The sequence below is a fragment of the Tenrec ecaudatus genome, chromosome 8 (assembly GCF_050624435.1).
Source record: "Tenrec ecaudatus isolate mTenEca1 chromosome 8, mTenEca1.hap1, whole genome shotgun sequence".
Lineage (NCBI taxonomy): Eukaryota > Metazoa > Chordata > Mammalia > Afrosoricida > Tenrecidae > Tenrec > Tenrec ecaudatus.
Genome location: NC_134537.1, coordinates 140,571,913 through 140,593,984, shown reverse-complemented (window position 1 = coordinate 140,593,984; position 22,072 = coordinate 140,571,913). Strand labels below are relative to the sequence as shown.

Sequence of the window (22,072 nt, the reverse complement as noted above, 5' to 3'; positions counted from 1 at the left end):
AGAGAGAGAGAGAGAGAGAGAGAGAGAGAGACTGTTTAAAATGCAATCCTCTACATCTGCTCACATAGCTGAGAAACGACATCATGACGCCACGATGGCCAGTTGTGGGAAGTTAAGAAACTGAATGAAAATGTCAAAGGCCCAATTCTCTGCACCCTTAGCCACAGAGTTTGGAGGGCCAACTCTAGTGAGGGAAGGCTCTCTCAGTCTGAGGCAGAGAAAGAATCTGATATGCTTTCTCCAGACAGAAAGAGTCTCTAAGGTGTTCGTGTAAAGCTGCCTTTTGCAGGCACCCAGCTCTTCTCTGATCTACTTGGCTGTAAATACCCATCTCTAAATACAGACAAAACCCCTTTAGTTGTGTTTTTCTTTAATGCTTTTATTGGGGGCTCGTACAGCTCTCATCACCATCCATCCATCCATCCATCCATCCATCCATCCATCCATCCATCCATCCATTGTGTCAAGCACATTTGTGCATATGTTGACTTCATCATTTTCAAAGCATTTCTCTCTACTTGAGCCCTTGATATCAGCTCATTTTTCCCTCCATTCCCCACTCTCCCTCCCTCATGAATCCTTGATAAATTTCAAATTTTTTTATAATAATAACTCCTTTAGTTCTTATCATGCCGGGAGTCAGCTTTTCCTTTGTATCCTAGCTGCCCGGTACTTTAGAAGTGTCCACCCCTTCCTTAGAGATGTTCCCACAAAGGAGTCGGGATAGCTCAGATTCACACCTTGCCCAATCTATTGTGTATGTGCCTAACGGTGGTTTGCACACCTTGCTACTCTAGCTCTCCTGCATGCTCCATTGTCTTTCCTTTTCTTCCATAAGCCACTCCTCAGGACCCCTAGGTCCCATAGCCAGGAAGGTGGGGACAAGCTCTGCAGAACTTGTAAAAGAAAGAAGGAAAGACTCTAATTCATACTACCATACTCCAGATGGCAGAAGAAAGTCCTCACACTGAACACTGAGAACTCAGAGAAGAAGAAGTTGAAAAGAGGTGTAAGGGAGAGGAGAACGAGCTGAAAGAGAAAGTGTACCAGTCCAGAGAAAAGCAACTGGGAAAAAGTAGTGGAATTGTAGTTTTGTGTTTATAAGCTGTTATTTCCTCTAGCCTTTGTTCCATATCTAAAGAACCAACTGTGGACAGTATTTTTTTTTTGAAAGGGAATGTAAACGTGTTAGAGTTCCAATAATCTTTCTTTTCCTTTCCAGAATCCAGATGTCATTCGGGATTGGAAAATACTACCCATTCTGTCTTCAGGTCAGCTCAGTTCTACTTCCATCATCCAGTGCACCTACCAAGTGATCAGGACTTTTGCCATGAATCCTTGGAAAGGGGTGTTTTCATGAGGCAAGACTCTTGTCTTTCTCCGCCATACCAAAGTGTGGACAAGACTAAGATGGATTTTACCAGGATAGAGAGCCTCCGTATCAATGTGAACTTAGGGAACAAAGAAGGGGCGAATGCACCTAAATGTCAAGCTAGAGATCCTCTCAAATGTAACAGACAAAGTACTGATCTAAAACGAGACCATAAGGTCACCCCTGAACCAGCAGCTCAGGACACACCGACGTTGAATGAACTCTGGACCCAGTACCAGGAGAGACAGAAGCACCAGAAAGCCCCTGCATTTTGCGACAGTAAAGAACTCTCCCTGGTGGAGCGTCTTGATCGACTGGCGCGGATTCTTCAGAATCCCATCGCACATTCTCTGCAGGCCTCAGACACAGGGCGTGACGAGCGCAGAGAGGAGCGGGCCATGAAGGGGTGGTACAGCAGACCGCAACAGCAGAACAGCAAGCTTCTGAAAAAGAAGCGGTGCAAAGGCGTAGACAGATGCCACCGGAACGTGGACGCACCGGGAAAAGGCAGTGTCCTGTACACTCCTCAAGCAGAGAGGCCCAATCAGATCAAATTTGAGCATGTGAAATTTAATAAGTACATCCTGAGAAAACAACCAGGTTGTAATTGTAGAAGTAACACTTCTTCAGAGTCTCGGCCCTCCGAGGAGAGTGAGCTGCTCACCGACACTGCCACCAACGTCTTCTCCACCACCACGTCTCCCGTGGAATCGGAGTATCTGACCCAGACGGACAAGGAGGTGGCTGTGCACGAGAGGAGCAGCTCCATTTCCACCATCGACACTGCCCGACTGATTCAAGCGTTCGGCCACGAAAGAGTGTGTGTGTCGCCCCGGCGGATTAAACTGTATAGCAGCATCACCAACCAGCAGAAGCGGTGCCTTGAGAAGCGGTGCAAGCCGAGCCCGAAAGCCGTGCCCCTGGGTCACTTTCATGTGGCTGCCGAGCACACCAGGCGGAGGAACATCCAGGTACATGGCTACAATTTCCATCTGACACTGGGACCGCCTTTTTCATGGACTTTCTAAGTTAAGCATTGCACACAGGTGGAAAAAAAAAAAAAGCCGATTGCCCTTTCCTCACTATAACCTTTCCTACCACCTGGAAAAGAGTGAGAAAGTGCAGCACAGCGCTCTTGTGAGTTGTCATTCTTTCCAGCACACCGGTTTTGAGTTGCCGTGGGTTGAGGGCCTTGGCTGCTCGCTGCCTCGGGATCTGCACAGGGTCACTCTGGCACCGGGCAGCTGCAAGTGTAGAGTGACCTCCATCCGCACTGGTGGCTGCTCCTTTTCCCCTTTACTCTCTCCTCCCCAGCTGAAGCATTTTCAAACGCACACACAGATACAAATAATACCGTGAGATTTCTTTTTTAAGTAGATGAAGAATTGGGAAAATTAAAACGAAGCCAAGAGTGAGCTACAACTTGATTAAAAAACTAAGTGAAGAATGGTGAGCGATGGGGAAACCAATTGAAGCCAAAGGGAAGAGAAATACACCCACAAATGTGGCCTTACGTTCTCGTGTTCCTGGAGTTGTGTGATCAGTTCACCGGGGGCTAGTGGTTGGAGCTCCTCGGGAGAGAGACCTGGCAGTCTTCCCCGGGAGGAGGACAGCCTCGTTCCATCCTGCAACACGAGGTTGCCGCGAGTCAAAACTCAGCGGCACCTCTCAGCAAGACCGCACAAAACATGTAAACGTTCTAAAGCCAAAACACCAAACTCAGTGCCATCCTGGCTCATAGTGGCCCCCTGTGGGTTTCCAAGCCTGTACCTGTTTATGAGAGTAGAAAGCCCAGTCTTTCTCCCAAGGAGCTGCTCCTGGTGGTTTTGAACTGCCAACCATAGGGGTCGCAACCCAATGCATAACCACTACACCAAAGCACTCCAGATATTTCTGAGATCTATCTGAAAGCAGGCCCTGAAGTGTCACAACGGCCTTAAGATAGATTCAGCACCAGCCCCTGTGAGGGTAGTTCAGCATTCCTTGGGCTCAGTATTTCAGGAAAGGCAGTTAGGGGAGGCCGGCCACAAATACAGACAGTTGCCTTAAACCAACCATAAAATTTGAAGTGCTTATACGGGTCCTCTTCAAAGAAGGATGCTTGCCAAGGAAAATGGAATGAAAAATGTTAGAATTTCATTTTTCTCAGCCTTTCAGAATTTATATTTCCGTGTCTGTTTTATAATATATGGGTACAGTAGTTACATAATTTATAAATAAATATCTATTTTGGCAATTTGTGCTCAAATGTTTTGTCAGCCCGATTGCAGAGTCCAAAATATTTGGAGGTGACCAATCTAGAGGAAAGGAATGAGATGTTTAAACAATTTTACATGAAGTGTTACTTCCCACAGTAAAGCTTTTGAGGAGTATTACATAACATTGGCAAGAGCCCAGAACGCATTGGGGGCAGGGCTCATGCCTTATTTTGAAACTGAGGGTCCTTACTGAGACAAACGCTAAATAGAAGATCACCTCTCTCAATAGTTGGCCCAGAACACCTACAAGTATAGGGTCAGGATTTTCTTCTGAAGGCTAAAGGTTTAAAGTTTGGCCACAATTAGTCTGTCTCTAGAAAGACTTTAAACACAGCCATAGACATCTCGGGAAAACACCTAAATAGCATCTAACTTTCGCCCTTCAACTTCCTGATGAATTCTGCAGTATAAATTAGTTGCACTTGATGCATTCAATTGCTATTTTAGGAGGATTAGTGAGAAAACAGTTAAAACTTAGTGTCTTCCCTAGTCTAATGATCTTAGATTTGGAATACCGTTGAACCCTAGCTCTTCTTTAGTTAATAACTGGGTAGCAAAGCCAGTTGTCTCCAAAGGCCCCTGCCAGCTCCTGATGATGGAATCAGGACAGTCACATAGGAGAATCTTGGTACTTACACTCTGTATCTGGGGATGGGAATAGGGTGGTTAGATGGGTGTGTGGAGGCTCGTGTTGAGCTTCCCTTGGAAAGATCAAGTGGTTGGGACAAAAACAAAGCCACAAACAACACTTTCTGGTTTTTTTCAGTGTGCATACCCAATTTATTGGGAAACACGACTAAGTTGTTTTAATTGTTAGTATTAAAACCGTTTCCAGGGTCTACTCTGCACTCCTGTCTAATCTGCTCTTTTTAAATATGAAATTGACCTTGACAGTCACCTTGAAGGAATATTTGGAAGTGATGTACTTCTAAGCACAAGACTATTTAACCTACAACAAAGGTGTCCAGGAGGTTTTCCTTAAGAAGTAGTAAGTACAGAGGACAATGGAGATAAGTCTACAGAACTGATTTAAAAAAAAAAAGTCTAGTAAAGGCTGAGTAAAGTGTTTTAAATGGTATAGGTAACCAGTTACCTTTGGTGGGAAGAGGGTCTCTATGCCAAGAACTGATAGAATTTATTTTTAAGAACTTTGGGGGTTCAGGACTGATTATATAAATATTGAATTGATAAGGTAAACAAAGTTGTCTTAGTCATGCACACATTCAGTGAGTGCTTCCTCTGTTCACAGCACTGCCGTGTGCTAAGCAGATGGAGAACATGGGTGTCCGCTCAGGAACTCATAGTTTCATTGGGGAAACAAATTCCTTGAGCCACAGGTTCTCATAAAGGTGTCAACGAAATACTGTGGGAATCCAGGTAAAGAGACTGGGTGGTTCTTTTTAGTACATTGGAAATTGAGAATTCTTAAGTGGTTATATTTGGATGTAGATAGAAAGCAGAAACTTTGGGAAATGTGGGAGGTTGACAATCTACAACCGTCCTATACTTTGGTTTTGTTGTATTTTTTTAGATGTATGTAGAGTTTCAAATCCTAATTCTAAAATGAATTACACATTTTGTGAAATAGTGATTTTTTACATGTTTTAAAGTAGCAAGGTAGGCCGTCATAATTAGTGATCATGCAAATTTAGCACCAACATCAGGATACTTGAGAGTGGAAAGACTTGCAATGAAAAGTTAGGGCAGGACAATCGCCTAAACTGAAAGCATTCCAGTCACATCGAGATATGTGAACATTCTAAATTTTTATGTCTGGTGATAACCATTATAGATCTTCTCTTTTTTATGTATATGTATACCACCCTATAATGCTGTTAAGAATTCGCAGAGGGGAGCATGGTAGTCTTGACTTTCTCCCTTGACTGTCTTTCCATGAACTTGCCTGTATACTTACCACATTTAAAAAAATTTTTTTTAACCATCGCATTGAGTGACTGGCTCATGGATTATATAACCACGTTGAATAGAAATGATTAGGATGTAGTTCTTCACTTGTCCTGATCTCAGTAGGAAAGCCTTTTGGTTATTAAAGGTGATGGTCATCTAATTTTTCATAGATGCCCCATATTATGTTGAGAGAATTCTCTGCCTGCTTTATGGAGTCTTTTTATCAATAAGGGGTTTTGGATTTTGCCATGTGCTTTTTCGATGTATTGAGATGATTAATATGGTATATTGACTGATAATTTCCATATTGAACCAACCATGCATTCTTGAGATAAATCTCGCCTAACAGGAATGTATATTTTCATAAGCTGCTAGATTTATGTACTGATGTCTGCTGAACACTGTGATAATTATATTCATGTGGGATCTCGGTCTGTCACTGGTTTTGCTCTCAGTACTGGCCTCATAGGATGAGTTGGGAGTTGATCTTTGCTCATATTAGTTATTTTTTAAGAGCTTGCAAAGGCTTAGTTGATTTTTCTTTTAGGTGTTTACATTTACCAGCAAAGAAGCATAGGACTTTTCTTTATGGGATGAATTGTATTACTAATGCAGTCTCTTTTCTTGTTGGCATATTCTGATTTCCTACGTATGTGTGATAGTTGTGTCTTTTTAGATATTTGATAATTTTATCTAGGTTTTATCATTAGGATAATGCCCAGTGAAACAGACACCCACGCACGTTTCTACACTTAGCATTCTGTACTGACCATGAATTGCATTCAAGAAGTGTGACGGTATCATCCTCCTTTTCTCCTTCACTAACATGAACTCACTGCCCCCTCAGGTCTTTCGCTCATGTGCAGGTGGCTAGGATCAGTTTCATCCCGTGTGAACACTTCTTAAAGGAGCACCGTGCTCAAGGCTCAGCTAAACTGGGGGTTGATTTTATGAAGGCTTGAAGGGGTGCTCTTTTTCTGTCAAAGGCTTAAAGATGATCTCAGGGCCATCGCTTCATTCAACCTTCATGGCTCTAGGAAGTGTGACGTCTGTGAGAATTTGGAAGTTCTGTTCTGCTTCTCCCCCCCCCTTTTTTTTTAAAAAACAATGTGGCACGCGTAATGGTGGCCAGCAATACCCAGTGAGGAGTTTTTGTGTAGTGCAGAGGACTCAGCTGGACCCTCTGCCCTGCAGAGTGGCACCCGCCTGCCCCGTCCTCACAGCTGCCAGTCAGTCCGTCTCCTTGAAGTTCTTCCTCTCGTTTGGATGCCCCCATCCTTACCAAGCCTCAGATCCTGGTCCTGGGTGATAGGCTCTCCTGAGAACATGTCCAAAGGAAGGTGGGGGGAAGCCTCGCCATCCTGGCTTCTAGGGCATTCTGAGCAGGTGTCAGGTGTGTCTGTCGTTCTGGCCGTCCTCTCAACGTTCTTCACCAACTCCGATCGCAGAGGCCCCAGTCCTCCTGTGACCCAGCTTCCTCATGATTGTAGGGATTGACAATGCTGTGGCATTCTTTGGGCCCTCAAAGTGGCTCCGTTGTTCTTTAGCGCTTTAAAGAGGTCCTGTTCAATAATACAGTAGGTTATTTGAATGTTGATCATCAGGATCCAAGAACAATGAAAATATGGCAAAATCACTGTCCAGTTGACATCCCAACCTGCAATGTGTGACAATCTCTACATCTCCATAACCAGGTTTTTCATTTTTGTCAGAAGATTAGAACTATAATTTCCTAGACAAAGGGAAGGTAAGAATTTTTAAAAATCAGACACTACTTTTCTTGAGTATCTACACTGTGCCCCACTTCACAATTTCCAAAGGAGAAGAGTCCTTTAGCAACATCCAGAATTACTACATGCTTTCAATCAGATTATGTTTTTCATGTATCTAAATGCAGTCATTTAGATATGACGAAAATACAATAAAAGTAAGCTTCTTGAATACATTTTTCTTAGATTTATCCACAATACAAGAGGGTTTCAGAAAGCTCACGTAAAGAAAGTTCTATTGTCTTTTATTTCCATTTTTCCACAAACTTTTTTAAGTCCCCCCACCTCCGTATAGTAAAGTTGAAACCTAAAAATTATAGTTTTAACATGGGTAAGTCGGTACAGAGAGAGAAATATAAAGCTTTAAATTATAGTTCTTTGTGAACAAGGTTAATGGGAAAATAGCAAGCATTCTAAACTGGGCTGGGGACAAGCATTCTTTTTTGTAATAAATATGGATGATATGTAAATTAATAAATCCTTCTAAAAATCTGATCAGCATACTAACATTTGGCTCTTTCTAAAGACCTGGTCTAAGATGTAAGAGATCCCTCAGAGGAAGTCATCACCCCACTACCATGGTCTTGACTCTGACTCATAGCGAACTTCCCTATGTAAGAGTGCCGAAGCTTTGTGACTCTGTAGGGCCGCAAAGCCTCCTTTTTCTCCACTTCTGCCCCCCTTCGTGGAGAGTGTGTATTGAAGCCTGCTGATACTATTATCTAAGGAGCCCTGTTGTTTTCTGTCTTCTTTTTGATTCTTACTCTAATAGATTGGTTCTGAGAGATTTGTCTTCAGTTTTGTATTTCTATCTTCCATTGATTCTGTATCTACCTCTACACCCCCACCCCCACTGGTGGGTTTGAATGACCAGGCTTGCTGTTGGTTAGCAGTCTCATCTACAGTCTCCCTGCCCTAATCATGCGTCCTACAGGAGAATTGTACAAGTTTTTGTTCCCACCAGCAAAGTTGAATATGTGTTTCTCCGTTGCCTTGCCAGCTGTGGGTGTTATCAATCTCTTTAGTATATCTTAATCTGATGTATGATAAAGTTTAGTGCTTTAAATTTTATGTTTCTTAATATTAGGTTTCAGGGAATGGCATTTACGTTTCTTATTTTAGGAGTTAACCTTTTCATATCCTTTGTCCCTTTTGGTCTGATGGCTTTTTTCCATTCTTAAGCATTGATTGTGTTGTTTTTACATCAACTTCTAGGTTTCATACTAAAAAAGATCTTCCCAATCTCAAGATTATAAAAAATAGTATCTTGTTTTTCTTTGAACACTTTTATTTTAGGTAGAGATGGGTATAATATATTGAAAGCTTTATTTTAAGTATGATGTATAATTTATTTCTGAATTGTTGGCTAATTATAAACAGGTTTTTAATAAGAAAATGACCATAAATTGATTATTTTTAAATCGGTTTTATCTAGCTAGACTGTGACTGATAGGACTTGATAAGAATTTGATCTGGGTCCTTTAAAATATGTTTTGTTGTTGGGTGCCTGTGAGTTGGTTCTGAATCATAGCCACCCTATTTTTAAAAATCATTTTAGTAGGGGGCTCATACAATTCTTATCACAGTCCATACATATATCAATTGTATAAAGCACATTTGTATATTCGTTCCCCTCATCCTCAAAACACCTACTGTCCATGTAAGCCCCTGGTATCATCCTAATTTTTCCCCCTCCCTCCCTGCTCCCTCCTCCCTCATGAACCCTTGATAATTTATAAATTTTTATTTTGTCATATCTTACACTGTCTGATGTCTCCCATCATCAACTTTTCTGTTGTCTGCCCCCCAGGGAGGAGGTTATATGTAGATTCCTGTAATCGGTTCCCCCTCTCTACTCCACCCTCCTGGTATGGCCACTCTCACCCCTAGTCCTGAAGGGATCATATGTCCTGGATTCCCTGTGTTTCCAGTTCCTATCTGTACCAGTGTACATCCTCTGGTCCAGCCAGATTTGTAAGGTAGAATTGGAATCATGATAGTGGGGGCGGGGAAGCATTTAGGAACTAGAGGAAAGTTATATATTTCATCGTTGCTACACTGCACCCTGACTGGCTTGTCTCCTCCCCGAGACCCTTCCGTAAGGGAATGTCCAGTTGCCTACAGATGGACTTTGGGTCCCCTCACCACACACTCCCTCATTCACAATGATAAGACTTTTTGTTCTTCGATGCCTGATACCTCATCCCTTCGACACCTCGTGATCACACAGGATGGTGTGCTTCTTCCATGTGGGCTTTGTTGCTTCTCAGCTAGATGGCTGCTTGTTTACCTTCAAGCTTTTAAGACCCCAGATGCTATATCTTTTGATAGCCGTATAACCACCTTTTTTTTTTTTTTTACAACAACGAAACACTGCCTGGTCCTGATCCTGCACCAACCTCATGATGGTTCTATATCATTGTTGCAGCCACTGTGTCCACCCTCTCATGACAAGCATTTCTTTTTTGTGCTGTCCCTTGATTTGACCAAGCTGACTGGTCTCTCCTGACAACATCCTTGTGAGACAGTCTCACCATCCTTGCCGCTACAAACAGCATTCTTGGCTGTTCTTGTGAGACAGATTTGTTTGTTCTTTTGTCAGCCCATGGTACCTTCGCCAGCACCACAGTCGAAATGCATCTGTTCTTTGAACATCTTTATTCACTGTCCAACTTTCACAAGCATGTGAAGCAATTGAAAACACCATGGCTTGAGTCAGGTGCACCTTAGTCCTCTAAGAAACCTTGCTCTTTAATACTTTAAAATAGATTTGGCCTACCACCTTTTCAGAAAGAAAGAAAGAAAAATTACTCAGTGCCCCACTGACAACTAAAACCTGCTGTTGTATAGTCCAGAATAGATTGTAGATAACTACTTTTGCAGCCCTGACCTACCCAGATCATTCCAGCACCCAACCCCAGGGGGTAGCATCATCCACTTTGGAACCACTTTTTAAATTTTAATCATTTTATTGGGGGCTTATACAACTCATCACAATCCATACATACATCGATTGTGTTAAGCACGTTTGTACATTTGTTGCCATCATCATTCTCAAAACATTTGCTTTCTACTTGAGCCCTTGGTATCAGCTTGTCATTTTTTTCCCTCCCTCCCTAGAAGGCACTTTTAAAACGACTGAAATAAATGTCGAAACTGGGGGAGTTGAGAAAGAAATTTGAGCTTGACTGAAATATGAAGAATGTAGTCATATTCAACATGAAATTAGAACAGAACATCTATATGATAATATCTGATAAGCATATGTATAGCTGAACCTCATCGATATTATCATTACTAGAATAACGATTTTAGAGTAAAGGTGATTATAAATCTCAGCCAAGGGGAAAATAAGAGAAGAAATAAGAAAGGACATTTCCAGACCATAATTTGTTGAGCCTGAAAGAAAAACTTTAGAATCCAAGTCAACTGGTTATACTCACCCCCCCACCCCTGCCCCGAAGACTTCATGCTCATCCTCCAACCTGCTGGGGTTTGCTGTGTGTTAATTGAGGAATTTGTTCTCTTCCTGTCTGACCCAGCCCCGCCATTTTCTAGGAAATGTTACCATCATCCCGGTAGTTTCTTGATCTCGAGTCTACGAGATGCTGCTACTGCAGCATTTCAGCCACCCACACCCTCTTGGCCATACTTCGAATTGTGGTGCCATGCAGCATCGTTCCGTGTTTTACTCTCCGTTCCTGTCACAGTAGGATTTTCTGAGGCTCCATCATGCAGGCAGTCTTCTCTGGAAGGATATGTGGGGGTGTGGTATTTAAAGTGTGGGACCTGCAGAAATTGTTAGTAGCTTTAGTTTTCTAAAGATGAGTAAGGGTTAACACTGAAATCCCTGCCTGTGTAAGCTTTAATTGTGTTTCTAGGCATTGATTAAAAGTCAAAATGTCCTTCGGACAGACACCTTGTGATTGTGCCAATTCACACTGGCTACTAAATGTTTCTTGAATCTACAGTTGCCAGCTTCCTCTGGACATGTGTGAAGTGTTTTCACGAGTGAAGACTGTCTTTTAATAGGGATGGACTATAATTTTGACTCTGAATATCTTATCATTGTTTTGCCTGGTGTGAAACGTAAGTGGTTTAACATGCATTAGTGTAAACCCCTTACTCTGAAGGAAAGGTCTATGCCAGAGGTCATCTGACTGCCTGAGCTCTGCAGTAGCTACCTTCCTCCGTGAAGATGCCCACATCGGGCTTTACATGGAAAGAGGCCTCTTTTTCAATGTCCCATGTTTTCTTAAACTCAATTTCAATAAAAACAAATAATAATACCATAACTTTCTACATGAAACACTTTGATTTAGGACCTATTTGTTAGTATCTTTGATCAAGAACTATGGGGATGAGTCTCTCTTAGATTTCATACTTAAAAACTAAAAAGTGAGATGCTAGTTCCTTCTCTTGGTATCATAAAAGTCATCAGCATGTGAATGTGCTCTCATACTAGAAGAAATTAAAAACACAGGTTGCCAACCTGTGTCTCCTTGCTGGACTGTGTGTGCCGCAGAGCTTGACCACACTTGTAGCCACATCAGTCCTTAGGTGTAAATGCCAGGGCAGCGAACTTCCTAGGGCACTTCCCACCCAGGCCCTGAGGAGCGAGGAGTGAGGAGCTCACTGGAGGATCTAGATGCCCAAGGTACCGGGGACTAAGGAAAGTGGAAACTGTTGTGAAGTACGGACAGCATCTGTGAGTGAACTCAGCAAAGAAAAATGTCCTGATCCAATGACAGGACTCGACACCAAAGGTCAGTCCTGAGCATTCCACTTCTTGCCATGAGTCTCTTGAAGCCAACACGACGTGACAGGAATCCCCGATTCTGCCCCTTGGCACTTGCCTCCAGCTTGAGAGTGTAGTGCTGAGTCACCCGCACATCCGGAACCCATGCTTTTGTTGGGAAACGCCTCTGGATTGCCTGTTGTTTATTCTATGAAATGGATAGTGTGGGTTGCCTGCCACTGCTCTTGTATCCTTGTAGTACCCAGTCAGGGGATGCAGAACCAGAGTGTGATAACCTTTTCGCCTTCAAACCAGGCTTCATAGCCCGCATCGCTTTCCCCTTGCATACGTGAGTAACACAGCTTGCTTCCACCATCTAAAGCATCCCCTTCAGTGGTTTCTGGTATCAGCACACAATCATACAGCTCTGACTTCAGTCGAACTTTGAAACAAAAGGAAACCCTGGACTCCCTAACAGCCCTCAACTTTCTCCTTCAACCTCTTCCCCAGCCCCCATTCCACGGGCCTGAGGGTTGGCCTTTGCAGAGCAGTTCTTTTAAATGGAGTCACGTGATACCTGGCCTTTTGTGATTGTTCCTTTCACTTTCTGACTTCTAGATTTGTTCCCACTGTAGCACGTATTGGTAGTTCACTCTTTTTTATTTCCAAATTCTGTCCCCATCGTACCACATTTCATTGATCACTCAATAACGTCCACTTGAGTGTGCTTTCATGTTTTAGCAGCTCTGAACAGAGCCGCGGTGGTCGTTCATATAGAAGCTTACTGTTCTTGGGCCTGTCCCTAGGAATGGAATGACTGAAATACAAAACAACTCTCCTCCTAACTCCTTCTGTTTAAGGAGCTGCCAGACTTTTTTTCCCCCCCAGAACGTGATTATTCCATATTGCATTCCCACCGGCAAGATACAAGATTTTTTTTTTTAAGATGTGAGATTCTGCTTTCTCCATATTCCCTTCTAACTTCACTTAGCCATTTGAGTGGGCTGAGTAAATACATTCTAAGAGTGATTTTTATTCTTGGATGATTTTCCATTTTTAAATACTTGTCCCTTTATGGACAGAAATTGCTTAATCAAGAAGAGGAGTCTGGACTGGAAATCAGACGTCCCCAGCTAATCAGGTGTCAGCTGTGTTCTTTCACAGCTCTCTCGGCTGGCCATATACTTTGGAAGGGTGGGAGACGCACAGTCAGGGTTGGAAGGGACCGAAGGAGCTGTCTGGTCACACCCACACCCATCACACCAACACCTCAGCCCCTGTTGGAAAGCTCCCGCTCACACCCCCGCTGCTCGTGTGGCACATCAGTCCAGTTGTCCATAGCACCAGTCATCAGTGTGTTTCCTTTTGAACGTCCAAAATCTGCCAGCAGTAGAATTCCTAGCCCTGTTTCTAGTTCTCCATGTTGAAGGCACAGACAAGTTTAATCTCTGACCTCTCCAGTCTTCACTAGATGAACTGGTTCTCTTAGGTCATAGTTTCCACACTTTCCTGATACGGAGACCCTGTCTTGGATTTCTTACATGTTAAAGCATGCCTTTTGAACTTTCCATGTTGTATGTCAGATGGTGATAAGCACACTGGAAAAGCAGACTAATTGCCTGTGTGGGTAGACGCTTCTATGGCATAGTGTTTTTTATTTTTGCTGACCTCACCAGAGCTGTTTATAGTCTATTCCTTTTTGCTTTGTTCAGTCATTTAAAAAAAAAATTTATTGTGATGTGGGTAAAGATTTGCAGAGTAAATTAGGTTTCCATTCCACAATTTTCACATTTGTTTCATGACAGTCCTATTTGCTATTTTTTTCTTGTCTATTCTATCCCTGGTCAAATGCTGTGCTTCTGATCTCTTATGGTTAATATGTCTAAAAAGGCATTCCTCCCTGGGGTTATTGTTCACCTTACAGACCTGTCTATGTGGCTAAAAGTGAGCCAAGGGGGTGAGTTTAGTTCCAGGCCTGAGGATGACTCAGGGTTTGCAGGGGGTTCTACTAGTCTTTAACCCAATAGTAAGCCTGTATATGATTTTGAACCCTGTTCCACATTTTGCTCCCCCTCTGCCCTATAATGATCCCTTTCCTAGTGGCCCGCAGTGGTAGCCAGCACCATCTAATTCTTCTGGTCTCAGGCTGTGGAAGCTGCAGCTCAAGTGGTCCATTCGCCCTTTGGACGGGTTGTTTCCATGCATACTTGTTTTCCTTCACTTTTCTTTGCTCCAAACGGGGAGAGACCAAAACTTGCCCCTTTGATAGCCACACACAGACTTGAAGACCCCAGTCCAGGGGTCCTCAGACTCTTTTAACGGGACCAGTTCACTGTCCCTCAGACCCATTGGAGGGCCAGACTATAGTTTTAAAAAAAGATGAACAAATTCCTATGCACACTGTACATATCTTATTTTGAAGTAAAAAAACAAATGGGCAAAAACACCCGGCGGGCCGGATAAATGTCCTCAGTGGGCCGCATGTGGCCCGCGGGCCCTAGTTTGAGGATGCCTCTTCCAGTCAATACTCACAAAAGTAAGATGTAGAACAGTCTTTGTGTTGTTTCTCTGAGGTCATAGTTTCCAGTTGACCTTGATGTGTCCCCCAAGCCTTATGATCCTGAGCCCCCAGGCATAGCACCTCATTCCCTCGGATTATTTGATTATGGCCGCAGTTTCCACAGCTTTCCCCCTTCTGTGCTCCTCCACATTCATGACTGTGTTTCCACATGTATAAGGAAACCTAGAGAAATGTCTTCTGTTAAGTCTGTATCTGCTCATGGTACGTCCCATCCACCTTCCTACACCTGGTGAACTTACATGTATGCTGTATGTCTACTCAGAGAACGTTAGCACTGCTGTTGCAGAATTGTGTATGTAATGGTGTTTACTCTTCTGCTCTCCCCACCCCCACCCCCACCCGCTTTGCCCTGATCTTTTGTGCTGACCTCTTCCAGTTGCCTATCTCCTTACCCTTCATCCAAGTTAATGTGTGTGTCTCCTCTAGTTAGTGATTTACCTGGTCTTCCCCTCAACCCCTGTTAGCCATCAAAGACTGTTTTTTACGTGCGGAAATCTTTCCTTGACTTTTTGCCCTACTGGATATTCTGTCTTTGTCCTTTTGTGGTTGACTGATTTCATGCAGCATAATCTCTTCCATGTCATCTGTCCTGTGGGGTATTTTGCAATTCATCTTTATTCTCTAATGTATTATATGGTATGCATAGACCATAGTTTGTTTTTCCATTCATCTGTTGGTGGACATTTACTTGTTTCCATCTTTTTAATGTTGTGATAGTGCTGTGATAGACATCAATGTGTGTCTCTCTATTCATGTTACAGCTCTTATTTCTCAAAAATATATACCAACTGGTGGGATTACCAGATCATAGGGTATTTCTATTTTCAGTTTTTAAATGAAGCGCTATACCATTTCCCACAGTGATTACGGCATAGTGCCGACCTATTAGCAACGTATTAGGGTTCCAGTCTCTCCACACCTTCATCAGCATTTGTTCTTTATTTTTTCTTTTCAACTTTTCTCATAAGGCTGAGGTAAGATGATATCTCAGTGGTTTTCATTTACATCTTGAGTGCCTCGTGGTTATGAACATTTCTGTACATGTTTGTTGGTTACCTGAATGTATTCTTTGGTGAAGCATTTGTTCATGTGCTCCGCCCATTTATTAATTGGATGACTTGTCATTTTGCTGTTGTGGTATTAAAATTTTCTATAAACTTTAGAGAGTAAGACCTGGTTAAGTCTTCTGAGCTTTCTTAAGACTTCCAATACAATATTGAATAGCAGTGGTGGTAAAAGGACATTCTTTTTTTTAGAGGGGGTAGAGAGGACAGGGGGAAGAGAGAAGATAGAGCGATAAAAGGACATTCTTGTCTGGTTTCCTTTCACAAAGGGAATGCTTCCGGCCTCTCTTCATTGAGAATAATATTGGCAGTTAGTTTTGTGTTTATGCCCATAATTACCGTATTTTGTGGTAAAATTAGGTGCCTCGGCTGATATTTGGGTCGGCTTACACTCGAGTATCTACGGTATGTTGTGTTTCCCTTCTGTTTCTATTCTGCTGAGTATTTGTCAGGAAGGAGGTTGTGTTTTGTCAGATTCCTTTTCTGCGTTGACTGTTAAGGTCATATGGTCAATGTTGAACCATCCTTGCACATTTCCTATAAATTCCACTTGGTCATGATGTCTTGTTTATGTATTTATTTTTTCATGATGTCTTAATAATTGACAGGTTGTTGGATACTGTTGGCTAGGATTTTGTGGATAATTTTTGCATCTGTGTTCCTGAGGGATATTGGTCTATTTTATTTTTTAGTGGTATATTTGCTTGACTTTGGATTTAAGAATGTGCTTGAATTGTATCATGAACTTGGGGATGTTCTGTTGTTTCATTATTTTAGAAGAGTTTTTGTTGGTAGGGGCCATCAGTCAGTTCCAACCCATAGCAACCCTGGGCACAGAAGAACAAACCACTGCCCGCTCCTCCTCCGACCTTACAGTTGCTCCTCTGCCTGAGCCTTTTGTTGCAGTCACTGTGTCCTTCCCTCACCTTGAGCTCCTTCCTGCCCTCCCAGCTTGCCCAGCAGGATGTCCTCCTCCATATGTCCAAAGCATGTACGACAAAGTCTTGCCACCCTTGCCTCTTAAGAGCGCTCTGGTCTTGCTCCTCCCGAGACAGGTCTGGTGTGCCTTTGAGCAGCCCAGGGCACGGTCGTCATTCTCCTTTGGTTCTTTTTATTTCGTGTAGAAGATTAGAAATTGTTTCAGAGGAGTCACCACAGAACTGCCTGAGCAAGGACTTATTTATGTTGGGAGTCTGGTCATAACCTGCTCAACTTTCTGAGAGATGTGATGAGTCTGTTCAGAGTTTTCTGCCACCCGTTATACTAGCTTGGTGGTGACCGATCTAGAAATGCATCGATTCCTCCTGGGTTTTCAAGTGTTTGGAGTGTGCTTCTTCATGCTATTCTTTCATAATGCTTCTTAAGTACATTTGGTTCTGTGGTGATGCTGCCCTTTCATTTCTCGTGTGTGTTACTTTCATCTCCTCCTCCTTTATTTGACTTGGCATTGGTTTGTCGGTTTTATTGAATGTTTCAAATGGGATTGACAACTTCTTTCCTTGTTGATTCTATTTATTTTTTGCTCTAATCATTATTTCCTGTTGGCTCGTTCTGCCTTTATTTGTTGGAGATGTTGGGTTAAAGTATTGATTAATATGTGTGTTTATTGGTACACATTGTCCTCGGAGAACTGCTTTTGTTACATCCTAGAGATTTGGAGACGTTGAGTTTCACTCATTTGAGTTGAGGATTTTTTTTTTTAAACAGAATAGGAGGCCATTTATATAAGGTTCTAAACTGCGTGAATGGGATGGTATATTGTCTAAAAATATATACAGTAGATCCTCTACAAGCTAAAGGAAAACAAGATCATCACCCACAGAGGAGTCGGGGTATTGGTTACTTCTGGTGGGCATGAGGAGATGATGACAGCTCCTAAACTTCTGGGGGTGCTCTGCTTTGTGGGGCGGAGGGGGGTGATGTGCTCCCAACGCACTTTCTTATATGTTTTTCCAAATTTAAAAAAATAGAAATATAATTTCTGCCAAAACATTTATGGCTTATTGATTAGCATTTAATTAATTCATTTAATTAATTCATTTACTCAGCAAATGCCCAGTTTTGTTTGCTTGTTTGTTTTGTTTTAACATTTCCTTGTGAATTAGGTAAAGATTTACAGAGCAGATCACCAGTCTGACATTCCACAATTCATACACATTTTGTTCAAACGCATATATTGCAATACTCTCCATGTACATTATTTATTCAAGAAACTTTAGAATTTCTTCTCTGACCCAGTTGTTCTCAAGCAGGGTATTATTAAATTTCCATGTGTTTGACTCTTTTTTTTCATTGTATTGGTTATTTTTTTATTAAATTTTTATTGTCATATGTTTCATCTGTAATACAATTGAATCATATTAATAAGAGTTGTACAGGCATCTCCACAATCGACTTTTTTTCCCCAACAGAAATTTATATGTGGAGTCTTTTTCCCCAGCAGTTTTATTGGCATGTAATTCACGTATCATACATATAACTCAGCCACATCGGGAAGAGTTGTAGTCATCCCCACAACCAGTTTTAGAACATTTTCTTCATCTTTGTTCTCATCATTATTAGCTCCACAGTCAATTTGAAAATTGCTTCTTTCTTCTACTCATCAGCTCCCCACCTCCCCCAGATTCCCTGTCATGCCCCCAAAGAGACCAGCAACACAATCACTGTCTCTATAACCATACCCATCCTGAGTTGTTCTTTTAAAAAAAAAAATTATTTCATTGGGGGTTCTATACAACTCATCACAATCCATATATACATCAATTGCATAAAGCACATTTGTGCATTCATTGCCCTCATCATTCCCAAAACATTTGCTCTCCACTTAAGCCCCTAGCATCAGCTCCTCGTTTTTCCCCTCCCTACGCACTCCCCTTTTCCTCATGAAGCCTTGATAATTTATAAATTATAATTTTGTCATATCTTTCCCTGTCCGATGTCTCCCTTCATCACCCACTTTTCTGTTGTCCATCCCCCAGGGAGGAGGTTATATGTAGATCCTTGTAATCTGTTCCCCCTTTCCAACCCACCCTCTCTCTACCTCCCAGAAGTTTTTTAGTTTTTACTTTATTGGGGCCTTCTACAGCTCTTTTGACAATCCATACATATATCCATTGTGTCAAACACATCTTTACATATGTTGTCATCTTTTTCCAAACATTTTCTTTCTACATGAGCCCCTGGCATCAGCTCCTCATTCCCCCCCCCGCCCTCCCCCATCCTAGATTCTTACACTGAAAAACATGGGAAACAAAATAATACAGAAAAACACGCTCTCTGCATGAGAGCAAGGCCATTCATAGCCCTGGTCGTAGTCAAAGAGGACTCACTGGAAGTCAATCCCTGTGTCGCCCTGCAAATGGATTTTGGACTCCTGCTGTCGTCCGTATTTAAGTTCTGATACCATTCCCTCCTTCGGTTTTGGACTTTATCGTTCACAATTCTTAGATCACACAGGTTAGTTAGTGTGTGCCTCTTCTGTGTGGCCCTAGTTGGCAACCCACTCAGGTGGCCGCTTGTTCAGAGACAAGCCTTTACGACCCCAGACGCTATTCTTGCTAATAGCCAGGCACATCTAGTTTCTCCACCACACTTTGTTATCACACCCATATCTCTTCGTGGGAGCAAACATCAAGCAGGGCCACACAATAAGAACTAATTGTTTTCAGATTGGGGCTAGAATTAAGTGTGAACCCCAAAGCCATTCGTATATCTATGATTTATATGTGTTTCTGGTTCACTTTAGAGGCATAATTATTGTATGTTAGAGAACATTGTTGATCACCCTGGGGTATAAGGTAATTCTATTGACAGTATCATTAACTTAGCTGATCGTGTAGAATTTAAAATACTATTGAGTAAAGGACATTATACAATCATAGGCCGGCTATGAACCTCAATATATCATTTGTTGACTTGTACAGATTAAACTCTGAAGTGACTGGACACTTCACACAAACAATGGGAGTTGGTGAAAGAGCAAAACTTCTAATAATGTTCACTCACAATGGCAGAACCATGCCTACCAGACTTATACATGCCACAGTAAAGCAAGGAGGGCAGTACCGTAGTAAGTATGTGATAGTCTCCATTTACTGGGCACCCTCAGGGCGAGAGATCCACGCCAGAGTCCAGCGATCGCCAATTCTGTAAGCTCGGAATAGGTTCCATCTGGTTCTGAAACACTAAGGAGTTTCAACCTTAAGACCACCAAGGACTACGGCGAGTTTGCGGTAAAGCCCAGTTCACTTAGTGGGGCTTCTACATCAAGTGCTTCCAGTGTGGCCTCTCGAGGATGCTGTGTGCCTCAGAAGAACACAGTCTAAGGTCCTGTGGCCTGGGTCGTCAAGGGCTGGACAGCTACAAGGTCAAAAGTGTTCAATTAGGAACATAGGTAGTGCTGGGCTAGTCTTCCCTTGCCTTCTATGTAAGTCTGGTTTAGTGTTTTTTCTCGATGGGAGGTTGCTCCTCTTCCCTGTTTACCTGTCAAAAGAAATAAAGTCCCTTCCTCCGGGTCCTCTCTGTCCCCCGCCCCACATCCTGACTTGAATTCCTCATAAGGTTCACTCATGTCGGAGTATCTGTTGATTTGGTGTGACCTAAAAACACTGTTGTATGGCCGCAACTGAACCACTTTCTCCCTCTCCCCACATCCTCAGAATCCGCAGCTGAAATGAGGTGTCCTCTGTTGGAATGATTTTGAAGGTGTACATATAACAGGTAGACACAAAACGGTCTCTACCTTGTTGCTCGGACGATTTGTCATTGAATTGGAATTTTATAATGTAATCTGGAAAGGTGCTTTGTAGCATTTCGATGTTTTTAAATTTAGTGAGCCTTGCTTTGTGCCTATTCCAGAGAATGCTCCATGGATGCTGGAACAGATAGTGTATATTGTACTATTGGGGGGCAGAGTGTTCTGCAGATGTCCAGAAGGTCTAGTTGGCCGGTATGTTTAGACCACCTGTAACTGTGTTGAGTCTGGGTGCGTAGTCCCTGGAGAATTGTGCATTAATGTCTCCTGTTAGTATCTCAGAAGTCTTGTTTGGTTGGTTGGTTTGGTTTTTGTTCATTTTTCTAATTCGTCTAATACATTAGTAGTAATAGACTTGCTTTCAATTTTACTAATTCTGTCTTCCATTGATTCTGTTACACTCCTTTATCCTCCCAAAATTATTTCTGAAATTTTAATATTAATCTTCTGGATTTCTATGGGCTGTTTTCGTATGATATCTGACTTAACATTTATTTCGTCAGCTTGTTCTTGTAGTATTTTTCCCGAATTCCTCTAGAGTTTGGTGTGCGTTTTCCCTGATTTTGTCCATGCTCTTTATTCTCGTCTGACTGTTGACTGGTCGTAATCATGATTCATTTTCTGGCTCTGTCTTTTAGTCTCTGGTTTGCGTCACCTTGCCTTTTTCTTTTTATAAACTCATCATCATCTGTTGACAACGTGGCGTTTCTGTGTTGTTTGATGACAGTGTGTGGCTCTGTCTCACTCAAGGCTTTTGCTTTCTTTGCTTTGCTATATGCAGGCAGTGGGGCAGGTGCATCGTTGTGCTCGTTGGCTTGGCAGCACTCAGGCACCCACAGCTTGTCTCCTGGGGAGATGAGAGATTTCTGTTCCTGGCTCATGTCGAGCAGCTGAAAGCAGACTGAGCTGGTATTTGCTGCTGCCTCTCACCGAGGAAGTGGTACAAAGACAGATGGTGCACTCAGCCAGTGGGTTATGGCAGTAGAAGCCATCGATGGGACTTGGTTGCATAGATGCAGTTGCCACCTCCTGCCAGGTTGGACCAAAGAATTGAAGAGAAACATCCCCACACACCCCAGCACTCACACCTCCCCCGCCCCAATCACAAACACACACACAGTGAGAGGAGGGGAGCTTATGGAGCCCAGGCCATGGAAGTGACTGCTGACTGGAGGGCCCAATCCGTGAGCGTTCTCTCTGTGGACCTCAGAGGTGTCAAGATTGTGGGTGTACAACTCGCACACATGCCACTGAGGTGGTGAATGCTAGGTGCCTGATTTGCACCTAAGAGTACATGTCTCCAAACCCAGGGATGGGGGGAGAGGGTGACCACACTTCTGGTCAACTGGAGGGCAGAGGAGATAAGGAGGGAGATCACATCCCACTGGTCACCAAGATGGGTACCCATGCAGTTCCGGAGTCTCTGAGCTGTGCCCTGATTGCAAGGCTGTTTTCAGCGCTTCCACAAGCCCCTGGGAAGCACGTTCTTCAGCAGATCCATTTCTTAGCCACATCTGCCTTCTTTACTGGAAATCAGAAAATACATGCAAGTGTCCGTTAGAATTGCACTCTTGAGGAACCACCTAGCTAATGGTCCGCTAGCATCCTCATTTTTTAAGACCATGGAAG

The 22,072-nt window shown here is 42.8% G+C and overlaps 1 protein-coding gene across 2 annotated transcripts in view; it reads left to right on the top strand.

Moving 5' to 3' along the window:
- ALMS1 (ALMS1 centrosome and basal body associated protein) overlaps positions 1-22,072 on the top strand; it is a 123,539-nt gene that overhangs the window by 89,310 nt on the left and 12,157 nt on the right. For both annotated transcript variants that reach the window (XM_075556945.1, XM_075556944.1), the window contains one exon: positions 1,223-2,343. In XM_075556945.1, the coding sequence (XP_075413060.1) occupies positions 1,223-2,343 (1,121 nt within the window). The remainder of the gene's footprint in view (positions 1-1,222; positions 2,344-22,072) is intronic.